At 43.9% G+C, this 17,186-nt stretch overlaps 1 protein-coding gene across 4 annotated transcripts in view; it reads left to right on the top strand.

The window, feature by feature from the left end:
* Nucleotides 1–17,186, top strand: part of LOC147880760 (defective in cullin neddylation protein) — a 122,633-nt gene that overhangs the window by 10,011 nt on the left and 95,436 nt on the right. For all 4 annotated transcript variants that reach the window (XM_087371201.1, XM_087371202.1, XM_087371203.1 and 1 more), the window contains exon 3: nt 12,369–12,505. In XM_087371201.1, coding sequence (XP_087227327.1) covers nt 12,369–12,505 — 137 coding nt within the window. The remainder of the gene's footprint in view (nt 1–12,368; nt 12,506–17,186) is intronic.

Below are 17,186 nucleotides of genomic sequence, written 5' to 3'. Positions count from 1 at the left end.
GTAAAACTCAATTAATTAACAATTGGCATTTGGCTAAGAGAGTCTGCTACCACATTGAACTTCCCTTTCTTATATGTCAATTGTATATCAAACTCTTGCATTAACTCAGCCCATCTACATTTTCTACCTTTAAGCTCTGGCTGATTACAAATCCACTTAATGCTCTCCTGATCAAAGATGATCTCAAATTTTGCACCATCTAAGTAGTGCCTCCACTTTTTTAAAGCATAGACTATAGCATATAGTTCCTTCTCATATGCCGAGTAATTCCGCTTGGCATGATCTAACTTTTTGCTTTCAAAAGCCACTGGTCGACCTTTTTGTATAAGTACCGCCCCAATAGCAAAATCACTAGCATCTGTCTCAACCACAAATGGTTCATTGGGATCCACTACGTTTAAGACAGGAGCTGCCGCTATAGCTACCTTTAATTTTTCAAAACTTCTCTTTTGAGGTTCATCCCATATGAAGGTGCTTCCCTTCCCCTTAAGCTAGTCCGTCATCGGAACAACAATCCTAGCGTAATCTTGGATGAATCTTCTATAGAATCTTGACAAACCTAAGAATATCTGTAATTCTTCTAGATTTGTAGGATGTGGCCATTCCAATATGGCCCTTACTTTGTCAGGGTCCATATGTACCCCTTCTTGGGATATTATATGTCCCAAGTATTTCACTTCTTTTGCAAAGAATTCACATTTGGATTCTTTAGCAAAGAGTGAATTATCCCTAAGCAGCTGGAACACTTTCCGCAAATGTTCCAAATGATTTTTCCTGGTTTTACTATAAATAAGGATATTGTCTAGAAATACTACAGCAAATTTCCCTGGATATGGCCTTAAGACACTATTCATAAGTGTCATGAAGGTAGCTGGAGCATTTGTTAACCCAAATGGCATTACTTTAAATTGATAATGCCCATAGTACATACTTAGTACTATGGGCATCCTCTTCCCTAATTCGTACTTGGTGATATCTTGATCTTAAATCAATTTTAGTAAAGTATTTTGCCCCTTGCAATTGATCAAAGAGCTCATCAATGCGAGGCATAGGATACTTATTTTTTATGGTGATTTTATTTAGTGCTTGGTAATCTATGCATAAACGCATAGTACCATCCTTTTTCTTTACCAGTAAAGCTAGTGCAGATCAAGGTGAGCTACTTGCTTGGATTTGGCCCTTCCTAAGATATTCCGTTAACTGTCTTTCGGTGTCACATTCCTCCGTTTGACTAAGCCTATACGAGGGTTTACAAACAGGGATAGATCCAGGAATTAAATCTATTTTATGATCTACTTCTCTCTTAGGAGGTAAACCATCAGGTAAATCAGATGGAAAAACATATTTAAATTCAAACATTAAATCATTGAAAGAAGATTTATACTTTTTAACATTATCAAAAACGACATTACTTCTTTCAGGTGCAGAATACATAAAATCACCAATAAAAGTAAGTTCACAAAGATATACCTCGCATTGTTCTTGGTGTTGTAGTCGTTCCAATTCCATCGAACAAATAAGAGGAGAGTTAGATACATCATGTTCTTCTTGAATCTGGAAGACTCTACCCTCTTTTTCAAACATAATGGTGTTATTAAGATAACTCCTCTGTAAGCTATGCCCAAGACTATGCAGCCATTCTCGACCAAGCACTACATCTATTCGGTCGAGATGCATGATTTGGAAATCCAAGGCATCTTGATAACCTTGAATATCCACCTCTACACCATATGTCATGGTGTCCCAAACTTTTTTATCACTGCCCTTCGCCAAAGAGACCACATATTTATGGGCATTGGGACTCTCATGCAATTTTAATTTCTTAACTAACGAGTAGTTCAAGAAATTGTGTGTTGCACTATCATCGACCATCACTCTTACTCTTTGTTCCTTAATTTTTCCATGCATCCTCATTAAATCATGAGGACCAAAGGTGGGCTGCCACATTGCCGATGATAGACAGCATATGTGGGTGCTATCCTCATGATAGACCTCTACCTCAGTGTACTTTTTAGTACCATTAAGCGGCAACACTTGCACCGCATGTACTTGTCTTTGTGGAGGTCTATTTGGGGCTTTAGCTCTCGCAGGTTTATTTTTAGGGCGGTTTTAAGCAGCATGGTCTTTGCCCAAACATTTGAAGCAAAGATTTCCTTGCTTGGCCCTTTCATAATCCTCTTTCTTCAAGAGAGGATAATTTTGTATTTGAGGTTTCTTAGGTGGTGCCTGAGGAACCTCCTTCTTAAAGTGCCCCTTTCTTTTCAAATTGGAAAATTTATTGAACTTTGGAACAAAACTTGTTTGCTCTGAGGTTCCAACTCTGAATTTTTCCGTTGTATCATCGTATATTTGGGCATAGGCATATTCCCCTTATCTTTTGGAATTCATCAATTCCCTTCAGCTTAAGGACTGCCTCCCTATAGTTCGCTATGTACTGGACTAGAGTGTTTTTACCCATAGTGCAATTATCCCAAGCCTCCCATGCTCTTTCTAATTCATTTTTCGGTAAAAACTCTTTTAGGAAGGCTTGTTCAAACTCAGTCCAATATCTAGGAATCCTATCACTCTCCCTGAGGCTCATCCACCATTTATAGGCTTTACTTCCAAGGGAAAGACTTGCTTCCACGACTTGATTTTTAGGAGGTGTATTCCTAAGTCGGTGGAAGTCTTGCCATTTTTGCAAGAACGTATTATTATGCTCTTTTTCTTCCCCATTGAAAATTGGCGGTTTTTAGTCCTTAAGGATGTTTGAGGTTTCTCTAAGTCGAGAGGTGGACCTCTCAACTTGATTAGGAGGAATCGATGATTTTTCAGTAATGCACAAGTCAACATGCACCAACTTTAGATACCGATTGAGAATCGGTTATCTTAGTTATAGCTTCAGCTAGGGTTTTTAGTGTTTCACTGATAACTCCTAGCTGTGTTTCTATATTTTGCATTCGAGTTTCAAGTTTAGTGAATTCCGTATACAGAATTCCATAGTTACTATAATCAATATCCTCCATTTCCATATTATCCTCTTGATTTTCAATTTGCACCTCCTCATGTGTTTCCTTTCCAACTATTGCTTTTCCCTTTCTAGCTCTTTCCTCGGCCTCCCTAATCATACCATCCCTTTCTAGGGTTTAAAGACGTATTTTTTTTCCCAGGAATTATAAATCAAAGTGCTTTATGTCAGAGAGAAAAATGTGATGCCCACTTTCTTGGTATTTGTTCGAGGCGTTGGATTTGTCGTCAAAGTCGTCTCGCTTTCTTTGATTCACGGACTCGCCTTCGCTCTCCTCAAACTCGATCCCCAAAATCTTCTTTTAACTCCGGCCTCTTCCGCTTTCTTTGATCTCAAAGTCCGCACTTCGATCTTCTTCTTTGAGTTTGGCAAGGCTAAGGAGATTGGGGGAGTTAGGGGCCTTTAGGAAAGATGAAATGGCTTTTTAGTCCTTGGTGGTGGAAAAAAGAACCTTAGAGATGAGAGGGGTAAAAAGACGGTGCTGATGTGGCTTTTTAAAAAAAGGTCTAGAGACCTTAGAGGATGTGGCTTTCCTCTGTGTTTTGGCAGGTCAATGGCTTCTCCCTCTGACGAATTGTGTGATGGTCTTATGAACAACTGCGCAACGATTTGCGGGCTGGTTCACATATAAGAAGCTTCGTCTCTCAGTCGGACGTTAGTCTCTCCTCCAAAGGTGGGGCGTTGGATCGAATTACTGCTTTGCTTGACCGTCTTCTTGAATCTGTAGCTTGACGTAACGAGCCCTTGTAGTAGGCTACTAGGCTGCGCCGCTGCAGCAGAGCTGACAGCCTGAGACTTCCTGACAGTTGTAGTCTCACACGACCCCGGCACCCCGCAATAGAAACGATGCATGTCCGAAAATATCTTGAGCTAGTATCATCATGCGCCGTAGACTATGGCAATCTTTGGCTCTGCTCGGATGCTTGAGTTCTCTCACATTTTGCTCTTTACAATAGCCTGCTATTGCCTGGTGCCCAGCATATCTCGAAAGCAAATTCAGCTCCCATGCTTCGTGTGATCAAATAGCTGACGACCCACGCACCTGCACTCTTTTAGTGGATTCAACCGCTATTGCGTCCATTAAGTGCTCGTGCAATCCAGAAATGGTTGAACGGAATGCAAATGTCGTGAAGCATTAATTCCATGCTACTAGCCGCCCGCACTTGCATAACTATGTAAGCCTTGTAAGAGAATAGCCGCGCAGAGACGAACTTCAACGAAAGGACAGCAACGGAAGCTCTGATACCAATGTAACATCACCACAAAGAGGGCTCATCAAAGTTTCTTCCACCTAGCCATGATTCCAGAGTGCTCTCCTCTTTCTGTGTACGTGAACTCTCCGAGTTCCCTCCTTTTTCTTCCTTTTCTGGAGCCTCCCTCTAGAATCTCCCCTAAACCCAATGCTTTCCACTTGGAGCCCAATTGAGTGCCACATGTCCATAAAGAATGCCACGGGGGTGTGGAATTCTAAGTACTTTAATGTACTACAAGACCATGACAACTTTGGTTTTAAAAGTCCAAGCGTGGGCTTAATAATGTGTAATTAAACGCGGCATGGTGCCTAGCACATAAGCGTAATTAATCCCTAGGCCCAAAGGCATTCCAAGGAATTAAAAGAGTGGTTGTTGGGAAATGATGATGTGGCATTTTTAATGGGCCTCCTAGAGGGCCATGTACCTTCAGTGGCTCCCCTAGAGTTCCAGGTGGCTCTAGTGCCTTCTACATGCTCCTTTGCCATTCCTGGATCTTCCTGGGCCTTCTAAACTTCACATGTGTGGTTTTCTCTCTCATCTTCTCCCTTTGTTGAGATTTTGGACTGGTTTTTCAGCCTCCTTCAGCTGAATTCCTTTTTTCTTCATAACTCCTCACCCGTTTGGATTCCTCGACTTCCGTTTGGCCCGATGGCTTCCCCTCTGCCTCCCCTTCGTAGTGATACGCTTTTCCCTCCGTGCGTTTGGTAGAACGGGTAGAGCTGAGCACTTCTTTTGCTGGTTGAATTTGCAAAAGTGGCTTTTTCTAGACCTTTTTGCTTCTACCGCCTCCTGGGCCTCTTCTCTTGCAAAGCTACAGCTTTCTGTTGAATTTCGAGTGGTCCCACGCGTTGGTTGACTGGTTTTTCTCAGTTTTGGAGGACTTTCCGGCGATGAAACTTCTCCAAAACCTTCTCAATGCATTCCTCTCTGAAGCACGCTTCTTTTGAGCCCAAGAACTCCCATTTCTTCGTGACAGAAGTGCTTCTTTTCGCATTCTTCAGTGGAATTCTTGCTGGTCGGCTCTTGTAAATGCTCTTTCTTTACGCCTTGGCACTCCTCTTTGGCTAAGAATGCAATTGGGCATTGGCTACTATGTCCTCTTGGCGATTGAGGACTTGGTTCGAGTTTTCAGGGCTTGGTGAGTTGTGATTTTGTTGCTGCAATTTCTTTTTGCCATATATTGGTTTGCCTCGTGTGCCGCCTCTTTCTTGGCTCACAGGTGCCCAGGTAGTGCTACATGAGTCATTCTTTGGTTGGGTACTTTGCTGATTTTATTTTGGAGCTTTGAAAAGCTTTGGGAATGCCATCTGGAAACCACTCAAAGAGAGTGCAGCTGGGGTGTAGTGTGATTGCATCTGGACAGCCAATGGAATTGCACTTGGAAAAGAGAATGCCTTTGGGTTGAGCCTATGGGTTAAGTGCACTTATGTGATGGTGTTCTATGCTTGAAAGCCTTGCGAAGGCTTAGTGAATTGGGGCTGCGTGCTCAGTTGCAGGGAAGGTCTCCCAGATGCAACTTGTAATCATTTCACTGTGAAATATAAAGAAATACCAAAAGGGGCGCCACGGTGTTTGGGGCCAATCGGGTGCACTTGTCTATGTTTGTTGAGCAGGGGCATTCTAGCCTCCATCCCTTTTTCAGTGGTTTTGTTTGTGAACAAATGGGTAAATGCCAAATGGTGATCATGCAATGGTTAATGGTTGTGATATATGCTTTGTGAGCTGTAAATAAGTGCTGAAGTGATTAAAGGGTTAGTTCCACTGCCCTCTGAGTGATTAGAGGCCGGTTTCATTGCGGGATATCACACACTCTTTCTCAAGAGGTGGGCCTCGGTAGTTTGGTGGAAGGATATCTTTGCTGCGCTTTTTGACAGCTGAATATTACAACCATAAACATGGTGAGTACCCATGAGCAAGAGAGCTCCACAACTCCTCAAAGGAGAAGGCAGGAAAGCCTTAATGATCCAGCTAGTGTACAGCTGCAGAGAGCACAACAAATCCCTTTTGAGCAGGCCACACATGAAGCTACAACTGAGCTCAACGGTGATACTAGTTCTAGCAGTGAGTCAGATGATGCTACTATGTTGAATGCACAGCTTGCAAGTGCAGTGATTGCTTTGACTCAGGTGGCTCAAAATTTGGCTTAGATTGTGCAAACAAATGCCAAGAAGAAGAAGAGATCAACAAAGCACAAGCACGGAAAGAGTGAGTACACACATGCATCGGCTTCTCATGGCGGACCGCACACTCATGCATCAGTTTCCCATGAGGGACAGCCATAAAAAATGACTCAAAAAGTGACTTCCAAGAGAGAGGGATCACCCAAAACAGCACTTGAGAAAGAGGTACAAAAAGTACAGCCAGTGCAATAGTATGAGCAGCCAGCACAAGGCCTTGGTTTGGGTACTTCTCCTCCTCAAAATAATAACGTGCAGTCCATAAATGTGGCTCAACCACCTCAGCCATATTTGAGGCAGCAACCTAAATATTTTGGTACAGATTCTATCTTTGATGCTATGTTGATTCCACAGCCAATTGGGCATAGAAAGCAACCCATGTATGACAATGTGGGAATGCAGCTAGGCATGCAAGCCACAGCATATGCTCCCATGCCTAATGTTCAGCCAAGCATGGCTCTCCCTAGTGAAGGGAATGCTGCAAATATACAGCCATCTTTGGGACAGCCAATATCAAATGTATATAAAGAATTTAAGGATGGTGGTTCTCATGTCAAGTTTGATACATATAATGGAGTACAGGGCAGGTACAAAGCCCTCACATTCCTTCAACAGTTTGATGCTGCATTTCTTGGGGGTTTGTTTACAGAAGCATCCAAGATGAGGAAGGTCGCCACATTTTTGAAAGGCAATGCACTTAAGTGGTACACCGACCTTATGCTTCATGGAGATGCACCTGCTACTTGTCTGGAATTTAAGCAAGTGTTCTCTTCTACTTGGCTTACTCCAACTTTTGAAGTTGAAGTACTTTCACACCTGCATGACTTGTAATACAAACTTTGCAAGAATCTTGATGATTACACCCAGAGGTTTTGGGATGTTTTGCTGCCATTGAGCTCTTACAGGCATGTTTCTTTGAAAGAGCAAATAGAGAGGTACTGTTGTGGATTGCCTAGTGAGCTACGTGATTATTGCATCAAAACCAAGGTGGGTTCTATGACTCAATTAATTGAGAATGCAAGGACAGCATATGCATGGATGCAGGAGAAGAATTTGGGCTTTATGGACAGCAAGAAAGAAGACAACAAACGGGCTGCCAAACACCAGGATAAGGACATCAAATCTGAAAATAAAAATTATGGCAAACGACCGTTGGAGGAAAAGCCCAATTCAAAGCTGGTCAAAGGCGTGGACAGCCTAATAAACAGCCCTGTACCAAGTTATCTGATGAAGAGAAAAAGTCACTCATGGAGCAAAACAAATGTTTTATATGCAAAGGACACCGCTCTTATGATTGCCCATTCAAGAAAAGAGACAGGTCAGATGATGATAAGAATGGTGATAAACAGGTTGATCGGAAGGGCAAAAGGCCTAAACCTTCCGCAGGACTTCTTCCAGATGTGATTGGGAGTTTGCCACATGCACATGATGAAGAAGAAACGAAAAAGACAAAGATGTGTAGAGCATGGGGAAAAATCAGAAATCAGAATTGTTTGTTTTTCTTTAATTCTAGGCCAAAGGCGAATTTTATAACTCCTGATATGGCAGGAAGGCTTGGCATCAAGCCTGAGGAAATGGGGCCATCCGGCATGTGTGATATGGCCAACCCTGAACTCAACACACCTGTCACTCCTATCATTGGCAAGTTGAGGATGCATATCTAGGGATATCAGGATGCAGAGGACTTCGACATTATGCCTTTGCCAGAGTGTGATGCTTTGCTTGGGATGCCTTGGATGTACAGGGTGGGGGTTGATGTGCAGATGAGAAACAAGAAGATTTCTTTAACTCATAGAGGCAAAAATCATGTACTTGATGTAAAGTTGAAAGGGGAGTCCATCCCTGTAGTTTCAGCTTCTGGTATTTCCAATGTAATAAAGTGTCATATTTCAGCGTACTTGATTTTTGTCAAAGAGGACAGCCAACCAGTTCAGGAAGGCTCTACTCTTTTTGCTTTAGATAGAGAAAGGGCTGTTTTTATTTCAGATTTTCAGGATTGTTTCTCAGATGCACTTCCTCAAGAATTACCTCCCAAGAGGCCCGAGGATCATCAAATTGATATAATTCCAGGAAGCTCACCACCTAATATACCTCCCTATCGTGTCAGTAAGGCACAATAGGAAGAGATAATGTCACAAGTGAAGGAACTCTTGGAAAAGGAATTAATACAGCCAAGTAATTCTCCTTACTGTTCCCCTGTGTTGCTTGTGCAAAAGAAGGATGGAAGTTGGAGAATGTGTATTGATTATAGGGCTTTGAATAAAGTCACACTTAAGAACCGTTTTCCAATTCCACGCATTGATGATATATTGGATCGGTTGGAAGGTTCCTCAATGTTCAGTCGTATTGACCTTAAAAGTGGATACCATCAGATAAGGATACGGCATGAAGATGTCTATAATACTGCCTTCCGCACTGCATTTGGCTTATATGAGATCCTTGTGATGCCTTTTGGTTTAACTAATGCACCTGTCACTTTCAATAGAATGATGGACATAATTTTTAGAGCACACAAAAAGTTTGTGGGCACTTTCTTCGATGACATCATTGTGTTCTCTAAAAATGAGCAGGAGCACAGGAAACATCTCACTATTGTGTTTCAAGAGTTGAAAAGACACAAGCTATTAATAAACACCAAGCAAAGTGAGTTCTTTATGCATTAGATTGATTTTCTCGGTCATATAGTGTCAAAGGATGGAGTCAAGATGGATCCTGCAAAAGTTGAGGCCATAAGGAGTTGGTCAATTTTGAAAAATCTGCATGAAGTCAGAAGCTTTCTTGGGTTGTGTTCATACTATCGGAGGTTTATAAAGTACGTTGCAGAAATTGCTTCTCCCTTGCATGCTTTACAAAAGAAAGCTGCACCGTTTCGGTGGGGACCAAAGGAAAATGCAGCTTTTGAAGAGCTGAAGCAAAAGTTGTGTTCTGAACCCGTTATTATCTTGCCAGGTCTTGCAAAACCCTTTGCTGTAACTTGTGATGCATGTGGGAACAGCATAGGAGGCACTTTGATGTAGGATGGCAGAGTGGTTGCATATGAGAGTAGAGTTCTCAAAGATGCTGAATTGTACCTGCAGACATACGAGAAGGAAATGTTAGCAGTGATACGTGCTTTGACCACATGGAGATGGGCTAACTTCCTCTCAATGTTTCATTTTCAAATTGTACATGTGCCGGGTAACAAAAATGTTGTGGCTGATGCACTTTTCAGTAAACCACAGCCTGAAGCAGTCTCCAAGAAACCCAGTGTTTCAGCAGTGAGCATTGCTTACAACAATGTGTTAGATGTGATGAAAGATCAATATGTCAAAGCTACAGCTTTCTGTTGAATTTTGAGTGGTCCCACGCGCTGGTTGACTGGTTTTTCTCAGTTTTGGAGGACTTTCCGGCGATGAAACTTCTCCAAAACCTTCTCAATGCATTCCTCTCTGAAGCACGCTTCTTTTGAGCCCAAGAACTCCCATTTCTTCGCAACAGAAGTGCTTCTTTTCGCATTCTTCAGTGGAATTCTTCCTGACTCAAAAAAGAGAATGCCTTTGGGTTGAGCCTATGGGTTAAGTGCACTTATGTGATGGTGTTCTATGCTTGAAAGCCTTGCGGAGGCTTAGTGAATTGGGGCTGCGTGCTCAGTTGCAGGGAAGGTCTCCCAGATGCAACTTGTAATCATTTCATTGTGAAATATAAAGAAATACCAAAAGGGGCGCCACGGTGTTTGGGGCCAATCGGGTGCACTTGTCTATGTTTGTTGAGCAGGGGCATTCTAGCCTCCATCCCTTTTTCAGTGGTTTTGTTTGTGAACAAATGGGTAAATGCCAAATGGTGATCATGCAATGGTTAATGGTTGTGATATATGCTTTGTGAGCTGTAAATAAGTGCTGAAGTGATTAAAGGTTAACCTAAGAACCTTAGTGCCCTTTAGACCTTAATATTACACTCCATATTGATGCCAGCACTGTCGAGCCCCCTAGTTTCCCGCTTCACCGTAACCACACTAGACAATACTGGGATTACGGCTGATGTAACAGTCATTCAGCCATCCATGTCTAAATACATGGACATGGCTTGTATGCCAAGCAATCCTTGGCATTGTCAAGTGTTAGGGGCCTATCTATGGCCCAAGATCAGCATGATCCTGGATGGTTGCACATTGTCCAATAGTGGCTGGCCAATAGTTGGCTGACAAGCTGCCTGAAAAGTAGCAGCATTGCCACGTGAGGCAGTTGCGTTTGGTTAAATGACCACACCCATCCGTTCCAACTATTTGCCATATAAATATGGGTTTCCTAAAATGTGCTAGTGTGACCAAGGGATGTACAAGCCTGACTTGAGTCTTGACAAACCTTTGTTTGTAGACTTCTTTGATCAGTTGCTCTCGAAGATATTTGAATTGTAATCTTCCAACAGCTTTCTTTTGGAATTAGGGCTCTTCTTATTCGCTCCACACTCACAATGGAAAGGTTGGAATTACTCTTATGTCAGTGTCTGAAACTACGGTTCATCGTATATTCCTGGAGACAGTCCCGTGTGCAGCCTCCATGAATCTCATCTCAGACCTGGTGCAAGTAGTTCTATCCTATTGTCCTTCTCCCCAACTTGGGAGAAGACTCTTGAATCCAAGGTTGGTTGCCACCTCTTCCCCCCCCATGCCGGACAGGCATTCTCTCAAGTAGGCTTGTGATCATTCACTTACATGTCCCAGTATGCGGTATCCTGTTCTAGGATGATGCTAGCTTATGGCTAGGCTTAGGTTTTCTATGCAAACTTCCAGCAAAATTCCTACTCATTTCTACTGCTTCTAGCCTCCTTTACTAGGCCCACAAATTTACAAGGTGCCATTGTCACTGCATTATAGATGATATTAAAGTTGGACTGGATGTGATGGGACATTTATCATATTGGTGTTTTCCCTCGTTTTCCTAAAAGGCAATAGGAAACCAGGAAAGTGGTGTCTGTGTTCATCAAAATAGATATATTTATATGCATGTGGCTCGAGTGGATTCGCAAGTCTCCCTTGCAAATTTCATCCAGGTTGCACCTGCTGCTCTGGGCTATTGTCAATTGGCCCTAGCTTCCAGAAGTGTTTTTAAGGAAGTTTTTGTTGGTAAACAGGCTAAAGTTGTGGAAACATTTCTCCACAATGTGATTGCGATCAATGAGCTTTGAAGGGAATGTATTATTCAATTCATATCTATTGTGTGAGTGTCTTGGCTGTCGCCCCTGTTTTTCTGGACTTTGCAGGCTGGCAGAAACTGAGTGCATGTGTTCAGTGAATGAGAACATTAAAAGCTTATGGATTTTCTCCACCTACATTTGGGTGCTGATATTTTAGTAAGATGTATTTCTTGCCATGTCTGCTCACCTCCAGAGTGCCGACAGAAACTCAGTATTGAAGACCTTTGTATAAATGGATGCTCAAGTATGTGTGGGTGTGTGGATTTGTATGTGTGAGAGAATATGTTTATACAATATCTACATCCACCGCTGGGTGCTGATGATGTCGGTGGGGATGTTATAGTAGCTAGTCCCCGCTATGCATGATGGAGTTTATGGTTTTCAAGCTTATGAGTGTATCATGACATTGAAACTGCAATATGTGTTGTGTTTTAAAGAGGATGAGTTTGGGCATGTTCCTGGATTCATCTAGATATATATTTGTGGATGAGCTTTTATGAAGGCCTTTTTGAGGCTTGCTTGCTTACAAACTTTCATAGTCTTAGTTCAGCTTGGGGCCATTTTTTTTGTTGGCTTCTGTTTTGTCGACTATCCACTTTCCAAGAAAGTTATATATCTATCAAGAAAGCTAGTAGTTAAATGTTTTCAACTGTATGTCTTCTGAAAGTGAGATGTGCGTGTTTTGTTTTTGCAATGAAAGGTGGTATGTTCATGCCAATTTGAGTGTAAAAATTAAATGAAGCTGCTTTGTGTCTACAGTGAGAAGGCTGCTATGCAGGCACTAAAAGCTAGTGATTGGAATCTCGAAGGAGCTTTTGAATATTTCTACAGCCAGCCACCATTCAGACCATCAACTGATTCCCACCACCTCGAAGAGCTATATCAGCGTTACAAAGGTCAATACCGACTCTCTATGGCTGGAATCTTCATGTTTCTGTGTTTGTTATTGTTCTTTTTTTGAGGGGTGGAGTGCGTTCTTTTTTTTGAGTGGTGGATTGCGTTCAGTGGAATCTTTCAATATCCAGATGGTAGCTTATGCGTGGGTACTGATGATGAGAACATAAGCATAGCTTTGCCTACTAAGTTTTAAAACTTTTCATCATTTACTCATTATTTTATTTAAAGCCACTTACAACTCCCTTCTTTTCTTTGTTCTTTAGTGTGTATAAAAATTGTAATTTGTAAGAGTGGATATATTCTAGTCTTGAGAAGGTATATATTTGTTTAGTGGCATTGTTCAAGTTTCAATTAACTTGTGTCTTTGTTTCAGCCGGTGTTGCTTGTATGTAGTTCCAAATTCACATCAAACATATTGTATTGTAGAAGGCATGAATACTGCGGTGATTTCAATGAATGAGTGTCCTTGTTTTGTACCTCCTTGACAGTCAAATAAAAGAACAGATATCCTTTTTTATGCGGACGTCAATCTTTATAGGGTAAATTCTCCATTTTGAGTGACAGCAGCTACACTGTCCTTGGCTGTTGTTTACCAGGGTCAAAGTTCAAACATGGATAAATACTATTTGCCAAATTTTTAGGGATGAAGTTTGGGATGTCATGGGCATCCACGTTTCCTGGCATGGCTGCATTTGCTGACTGTTCTGCAGCACTGCAGTCCACAGGTGCAGCAGGTAGTACAGCAGCAGTCAAGCATTACGGAAGTCAGCAGATGAAAAACCAGGTCAAATAACACAGGTCACTAGGTCAACGCATTGACTTTTTGGGCTTTTGTCCTAAAAGTGAATGTGTCAACTATTTGGCCTGTCTTGGTCAACGGTCCGATCAGCGACGACCAGTCCGACCTACAGTGGTTCTCAGCCTATAAAAGACCCCGAACCCCTCATTTGGGACCAGCCTCTACAACAGTTCAACCCTCAGCCAGCCAGCAGTCCAGCCCCATGCTAGCAGCCAGTGCCTTGCCCTCCAGCATAGGGAAGAGAGAGCAGAGGTGCAGTTCTGCCTCTCTCCATCTTCCTCCTATAGGAAGGAGCAGTCGTTCACCAGTAATTCTTTCAGCATTTGGGCGAACGGTTGTTTTTTCAGCCTTTTGGCAAATAGTTGTAACTCAGCCTTTTGGCAATATTATAATATGAAAATACTCTCTTTTGGCAATGTACATAGCATACAGATCCTTTGCTCTCTGGCTCTCCCCACATCGATCCTCAGCTGATGGGACGAAACCCGCATTTGTCCAATGGCAATCCTCAGTGCATGTGAGACTCCTTTGTCCTTGAGGTACTGGGGTCTGATGATGAATCCCTCCTTCGATACTCTCAGGAAGTGGTCGTGGTAGAACTGGATCTTGGTGGGGAGCTCTTGGTCCCCTCCCCAAGTCTGAGATGTATGGAGTTGGAGTAGATCTAACTGTATGATACAGTTGATCTCATCTCATGGATCGACTCAGGAGGCGCGTCCATGCTGTACTGAAAGGAAGTCTGTCCACGTGGAAGCCATGCAGATATACGTGCATACCATGTGTCTGCCCCACCGTCTGCTAGTTGTTTGGATGACTCCAGGGCTAGCCTCGGAAGTCTCCAGTGAGGTAAGTCCCAAACTCTATGGATGAATGTCACTTTCTGAAAGATGGAATCAATTTGGAGAGGTGTCATGGCGAACTGTGCCTATACTAGACTGAGGGCTTACGCTGAATCATCTTGGACCCCATAATAACTTGTAGCCGCTCAAATCTCCTCCACTTTGTCTTCGGGAGATTGCATCCCCAAAGGGTGTAGCGTACATGGTAGTCGGACGCACTAGCGTATTGAAAAGCCAGCCCTTCGTTGGTGGATCTTGGAAATGTGCCTGAAAGCACTGTCGCTCTAGCCGAGCCAAAGCACTCTGTCCCCGTGTGAGTCATGCTTGGGTTGCATGGGTGATTGTGAAAATGGGTCCTATGAAGACTACTTCCAAATATGTGTAGGACTGTACTATCTCCATTGGCTCACTACGATAAGTGAAGCTAAGTCGGTGGGCAACCGTGCGTGAGGTGTTGAAGACCATAACCTTGGTCTTTCCAAGGTTGATTGTCAGGTGTCTCTCTGTAGAACACCTCTAGGGCCTCTAGATGTCACTGCAGCCCTTCCATTGAAGATGATATAAGGACTATGTCATTAGCCTATAGCAATATCTGTATCATGAGGTCGGCCAATAATGATCCCTCATCTTCTAGGTGGTCTATGAAGGGTGTGATCTTATTGACGTAAAGTCCGAAGAGAGTCGGTGAGAGTGGGCAACCCTGCTTCACCTTGATCGTGCTCTCGACCCAATCCGGTAGACCACCTGGGGCACGAACTCTGCCTTTGACTGACTCATATAGGCTCATCACACCCCAGATGAGCATCTCTGGAATCTGCATCTCCTGTAGTCTCCTAACCATGCGAGATCGTGGGACTGTGTCGAAGGCCTTCCTGAAGTCTATGAAGCATGTGTAGACTTTTTGGTGTCTAGACCTCGCCACCTCAATGATAGCCCTCAGAGTGAAGATGTGATCTAGAGTAGAGTGTTGCCTCATGAATCCTGCCTGTCCTAGTGCCCGCTACCCTCGTGCCTCTGTATGACTGTCTACCTCCCTCTCTAGTACTGATCCATAAATCTTGGCCATTGTGTGGCCAATCATGAGGGTGCGGTAGTTCCCAGTGTCCATGGGGTCTCTTGCTTTGTGTATCGATATAATAGTGGTGGTGCTCCAAGCTGGTGGAAGCTGTGGCATACAGCATGGTTGAACATCTGTGTTAGAACCGGGGCTAAGACCTCCTGCCCATGTGCGAAATGCTCAGTCCGTAAGCCCTCATGATCCTGGGCTTTTCGATTGTGTAGCGGGTGGACTGCAGCCCATACATTCTATGTGGTGAACAAATGACAGGTAGTGGGCCTAGCCATAGAGGACATGTCTGGTGGTGCCTTGCATTCGAACATCATATAAGGCGCATGCATAAGTGTGCCATACTCTTGGATTAGTGATGGGAATGGGTGGCTTCCCCTCTGAAAGGAGCCCCCATCTGGTGTTTGGGTCTCCTTGAAATGATATGATGATCTCATCCATCACGTGCTCTCGTGAGGTGGGCTTGTGTCTCTCTGCATTCATTGTCAAACAACGGATTTTGAGGAATCTTCCCATCTCGGGCCCGTGTGGATCGGGTCGTAGGGAAGGATCTGGTGGTGGCGTCCTCTAGTACTGAGGCAAGGGTGTGGTGTCCGAGGCGTGGGCGAGGTCTATATCATCTCCCAATAGGGTCAGCAGCTCTCTGGCTAAGTGACTCATATACTGGGTCGAGGGTACGGTCAAAGAGGATCAGGGTGTTACAAAAGTCTCTGCCCCATGTGTGAGCCCCCGTTTTGAGGGGACAATGGGGCAGGAGACTGTAGGGGGAAAGGGGCTACCTAGCTGCATGGAGGACTACGCCAGCATGGAACGGGGGCACATGGAGCAGTACCAGGTCCAGCCAGCAGTAGCAAAAGGACACCAGAGAGGGCCTACTTATAGGCTAGAGCAGCCAGGTCTGGTCGGCCCAGGTTCAGCCCCAAAAAGGACACTAAGGGTTGGTCCAGTCGGCTGTAGCAGACTGGCCTGGTCAGTCAACTTTCAGGGCTTCATGCCCTCCTATAAAAGGGGCTCCATTCCTCCCTTATTCTCCATCACCTGCACTTACAGCCTTGCACAGGCAAGCGTGCATTAGGCCTTCCATAGGATCACCCTTGCCTTTGGGCGCTTCCTAGAGCCTGTTGGAGTCCTGAAAGGACTGCACACAACACGCATGCACTGCAAAAAGCTGCAAAGCACGAAAGAACAAGGAAAAACCGAACTTGGAACCAACTCCCGCTATCTGTGGCAGAGGGGCGAGCTCCTTCCTCGCACCTATCCTCTGTCCAGGCTCCCCGTAGGATGCAGGTGTCTTCCAGCAATCAGGAGAAGAGAGAAATGAAGGTAGAGAGCGGAGGGTGAACAAGAAAGAGCTGTAGAGGAAAGATGGTTCACAGATTTGCCCGGAAATGATTGCCTCGAGATCTGTGCCTGAGTCCTCCTAAGAGAAGGTGCCAGAAGCAGCAGGGAAAGTTCCTCCTGCACCCTGCATTGATCCAAAACAGCTCCAAAACAGCTCCAGAGGCCACCACGTAGCCAAAAACATGTGCACAAAGGTCCAGCACAACAAAAGACAACCCCAGGCACCTGCTGGAGGCAGCTAAACACGTCTGTACGGACGTCCACACAGCCCGTATGGAAATTTTTAGAAAGTTCAGAAATGACTTCTAGCACTTCTTGGAAGTGCGTACTAGCCTTGGAACAGTCAAAACAGAGTTGAAACAGCTTAAAACAGTTGAAAACAGGCTTGAAACAGCTCAAACAGCTCAAAAACTGCACAAGAACAGCTGAAAATGTCTAACACCTCTGGGAGAGTGAAGGGAGAGAGATGGAAGGTGCGGGAAGGGCATGCATACACATGCATGACAAATGGCATCTCCTCCTTGCCATTTGCCCCTTTATTAAAGTCCTAACCCCCATACCAAGGACAACGTTGGTTGTCCTTGGGCCCAACTTTTAGACCCCTCTTTTAAAGCCTTTGCCTTGTCCCTGGGACC

The sequence above is a fragment of the Dipteris shenzhenensis genome, chromosome 32, assembly GCF_047967505.1.
Source record: "Dipteris shenzhenensis isolate YYH24624 ecotype China chromosome 32, Dip_SZ_1.0, whole genome shotgun sequence".
Lineage (NCBI taxonomy): Eukaryota > Viridiplantae > Streptophyta > Polypodiopsida > Gleicheniales > Dipteridaceae > Dipteris > Dipteris shenzhenensis.
Note: the sequence above shows the minus strand (reverse complement) of the source record. Positions and strands in the feature narration are given on the sequence as shown.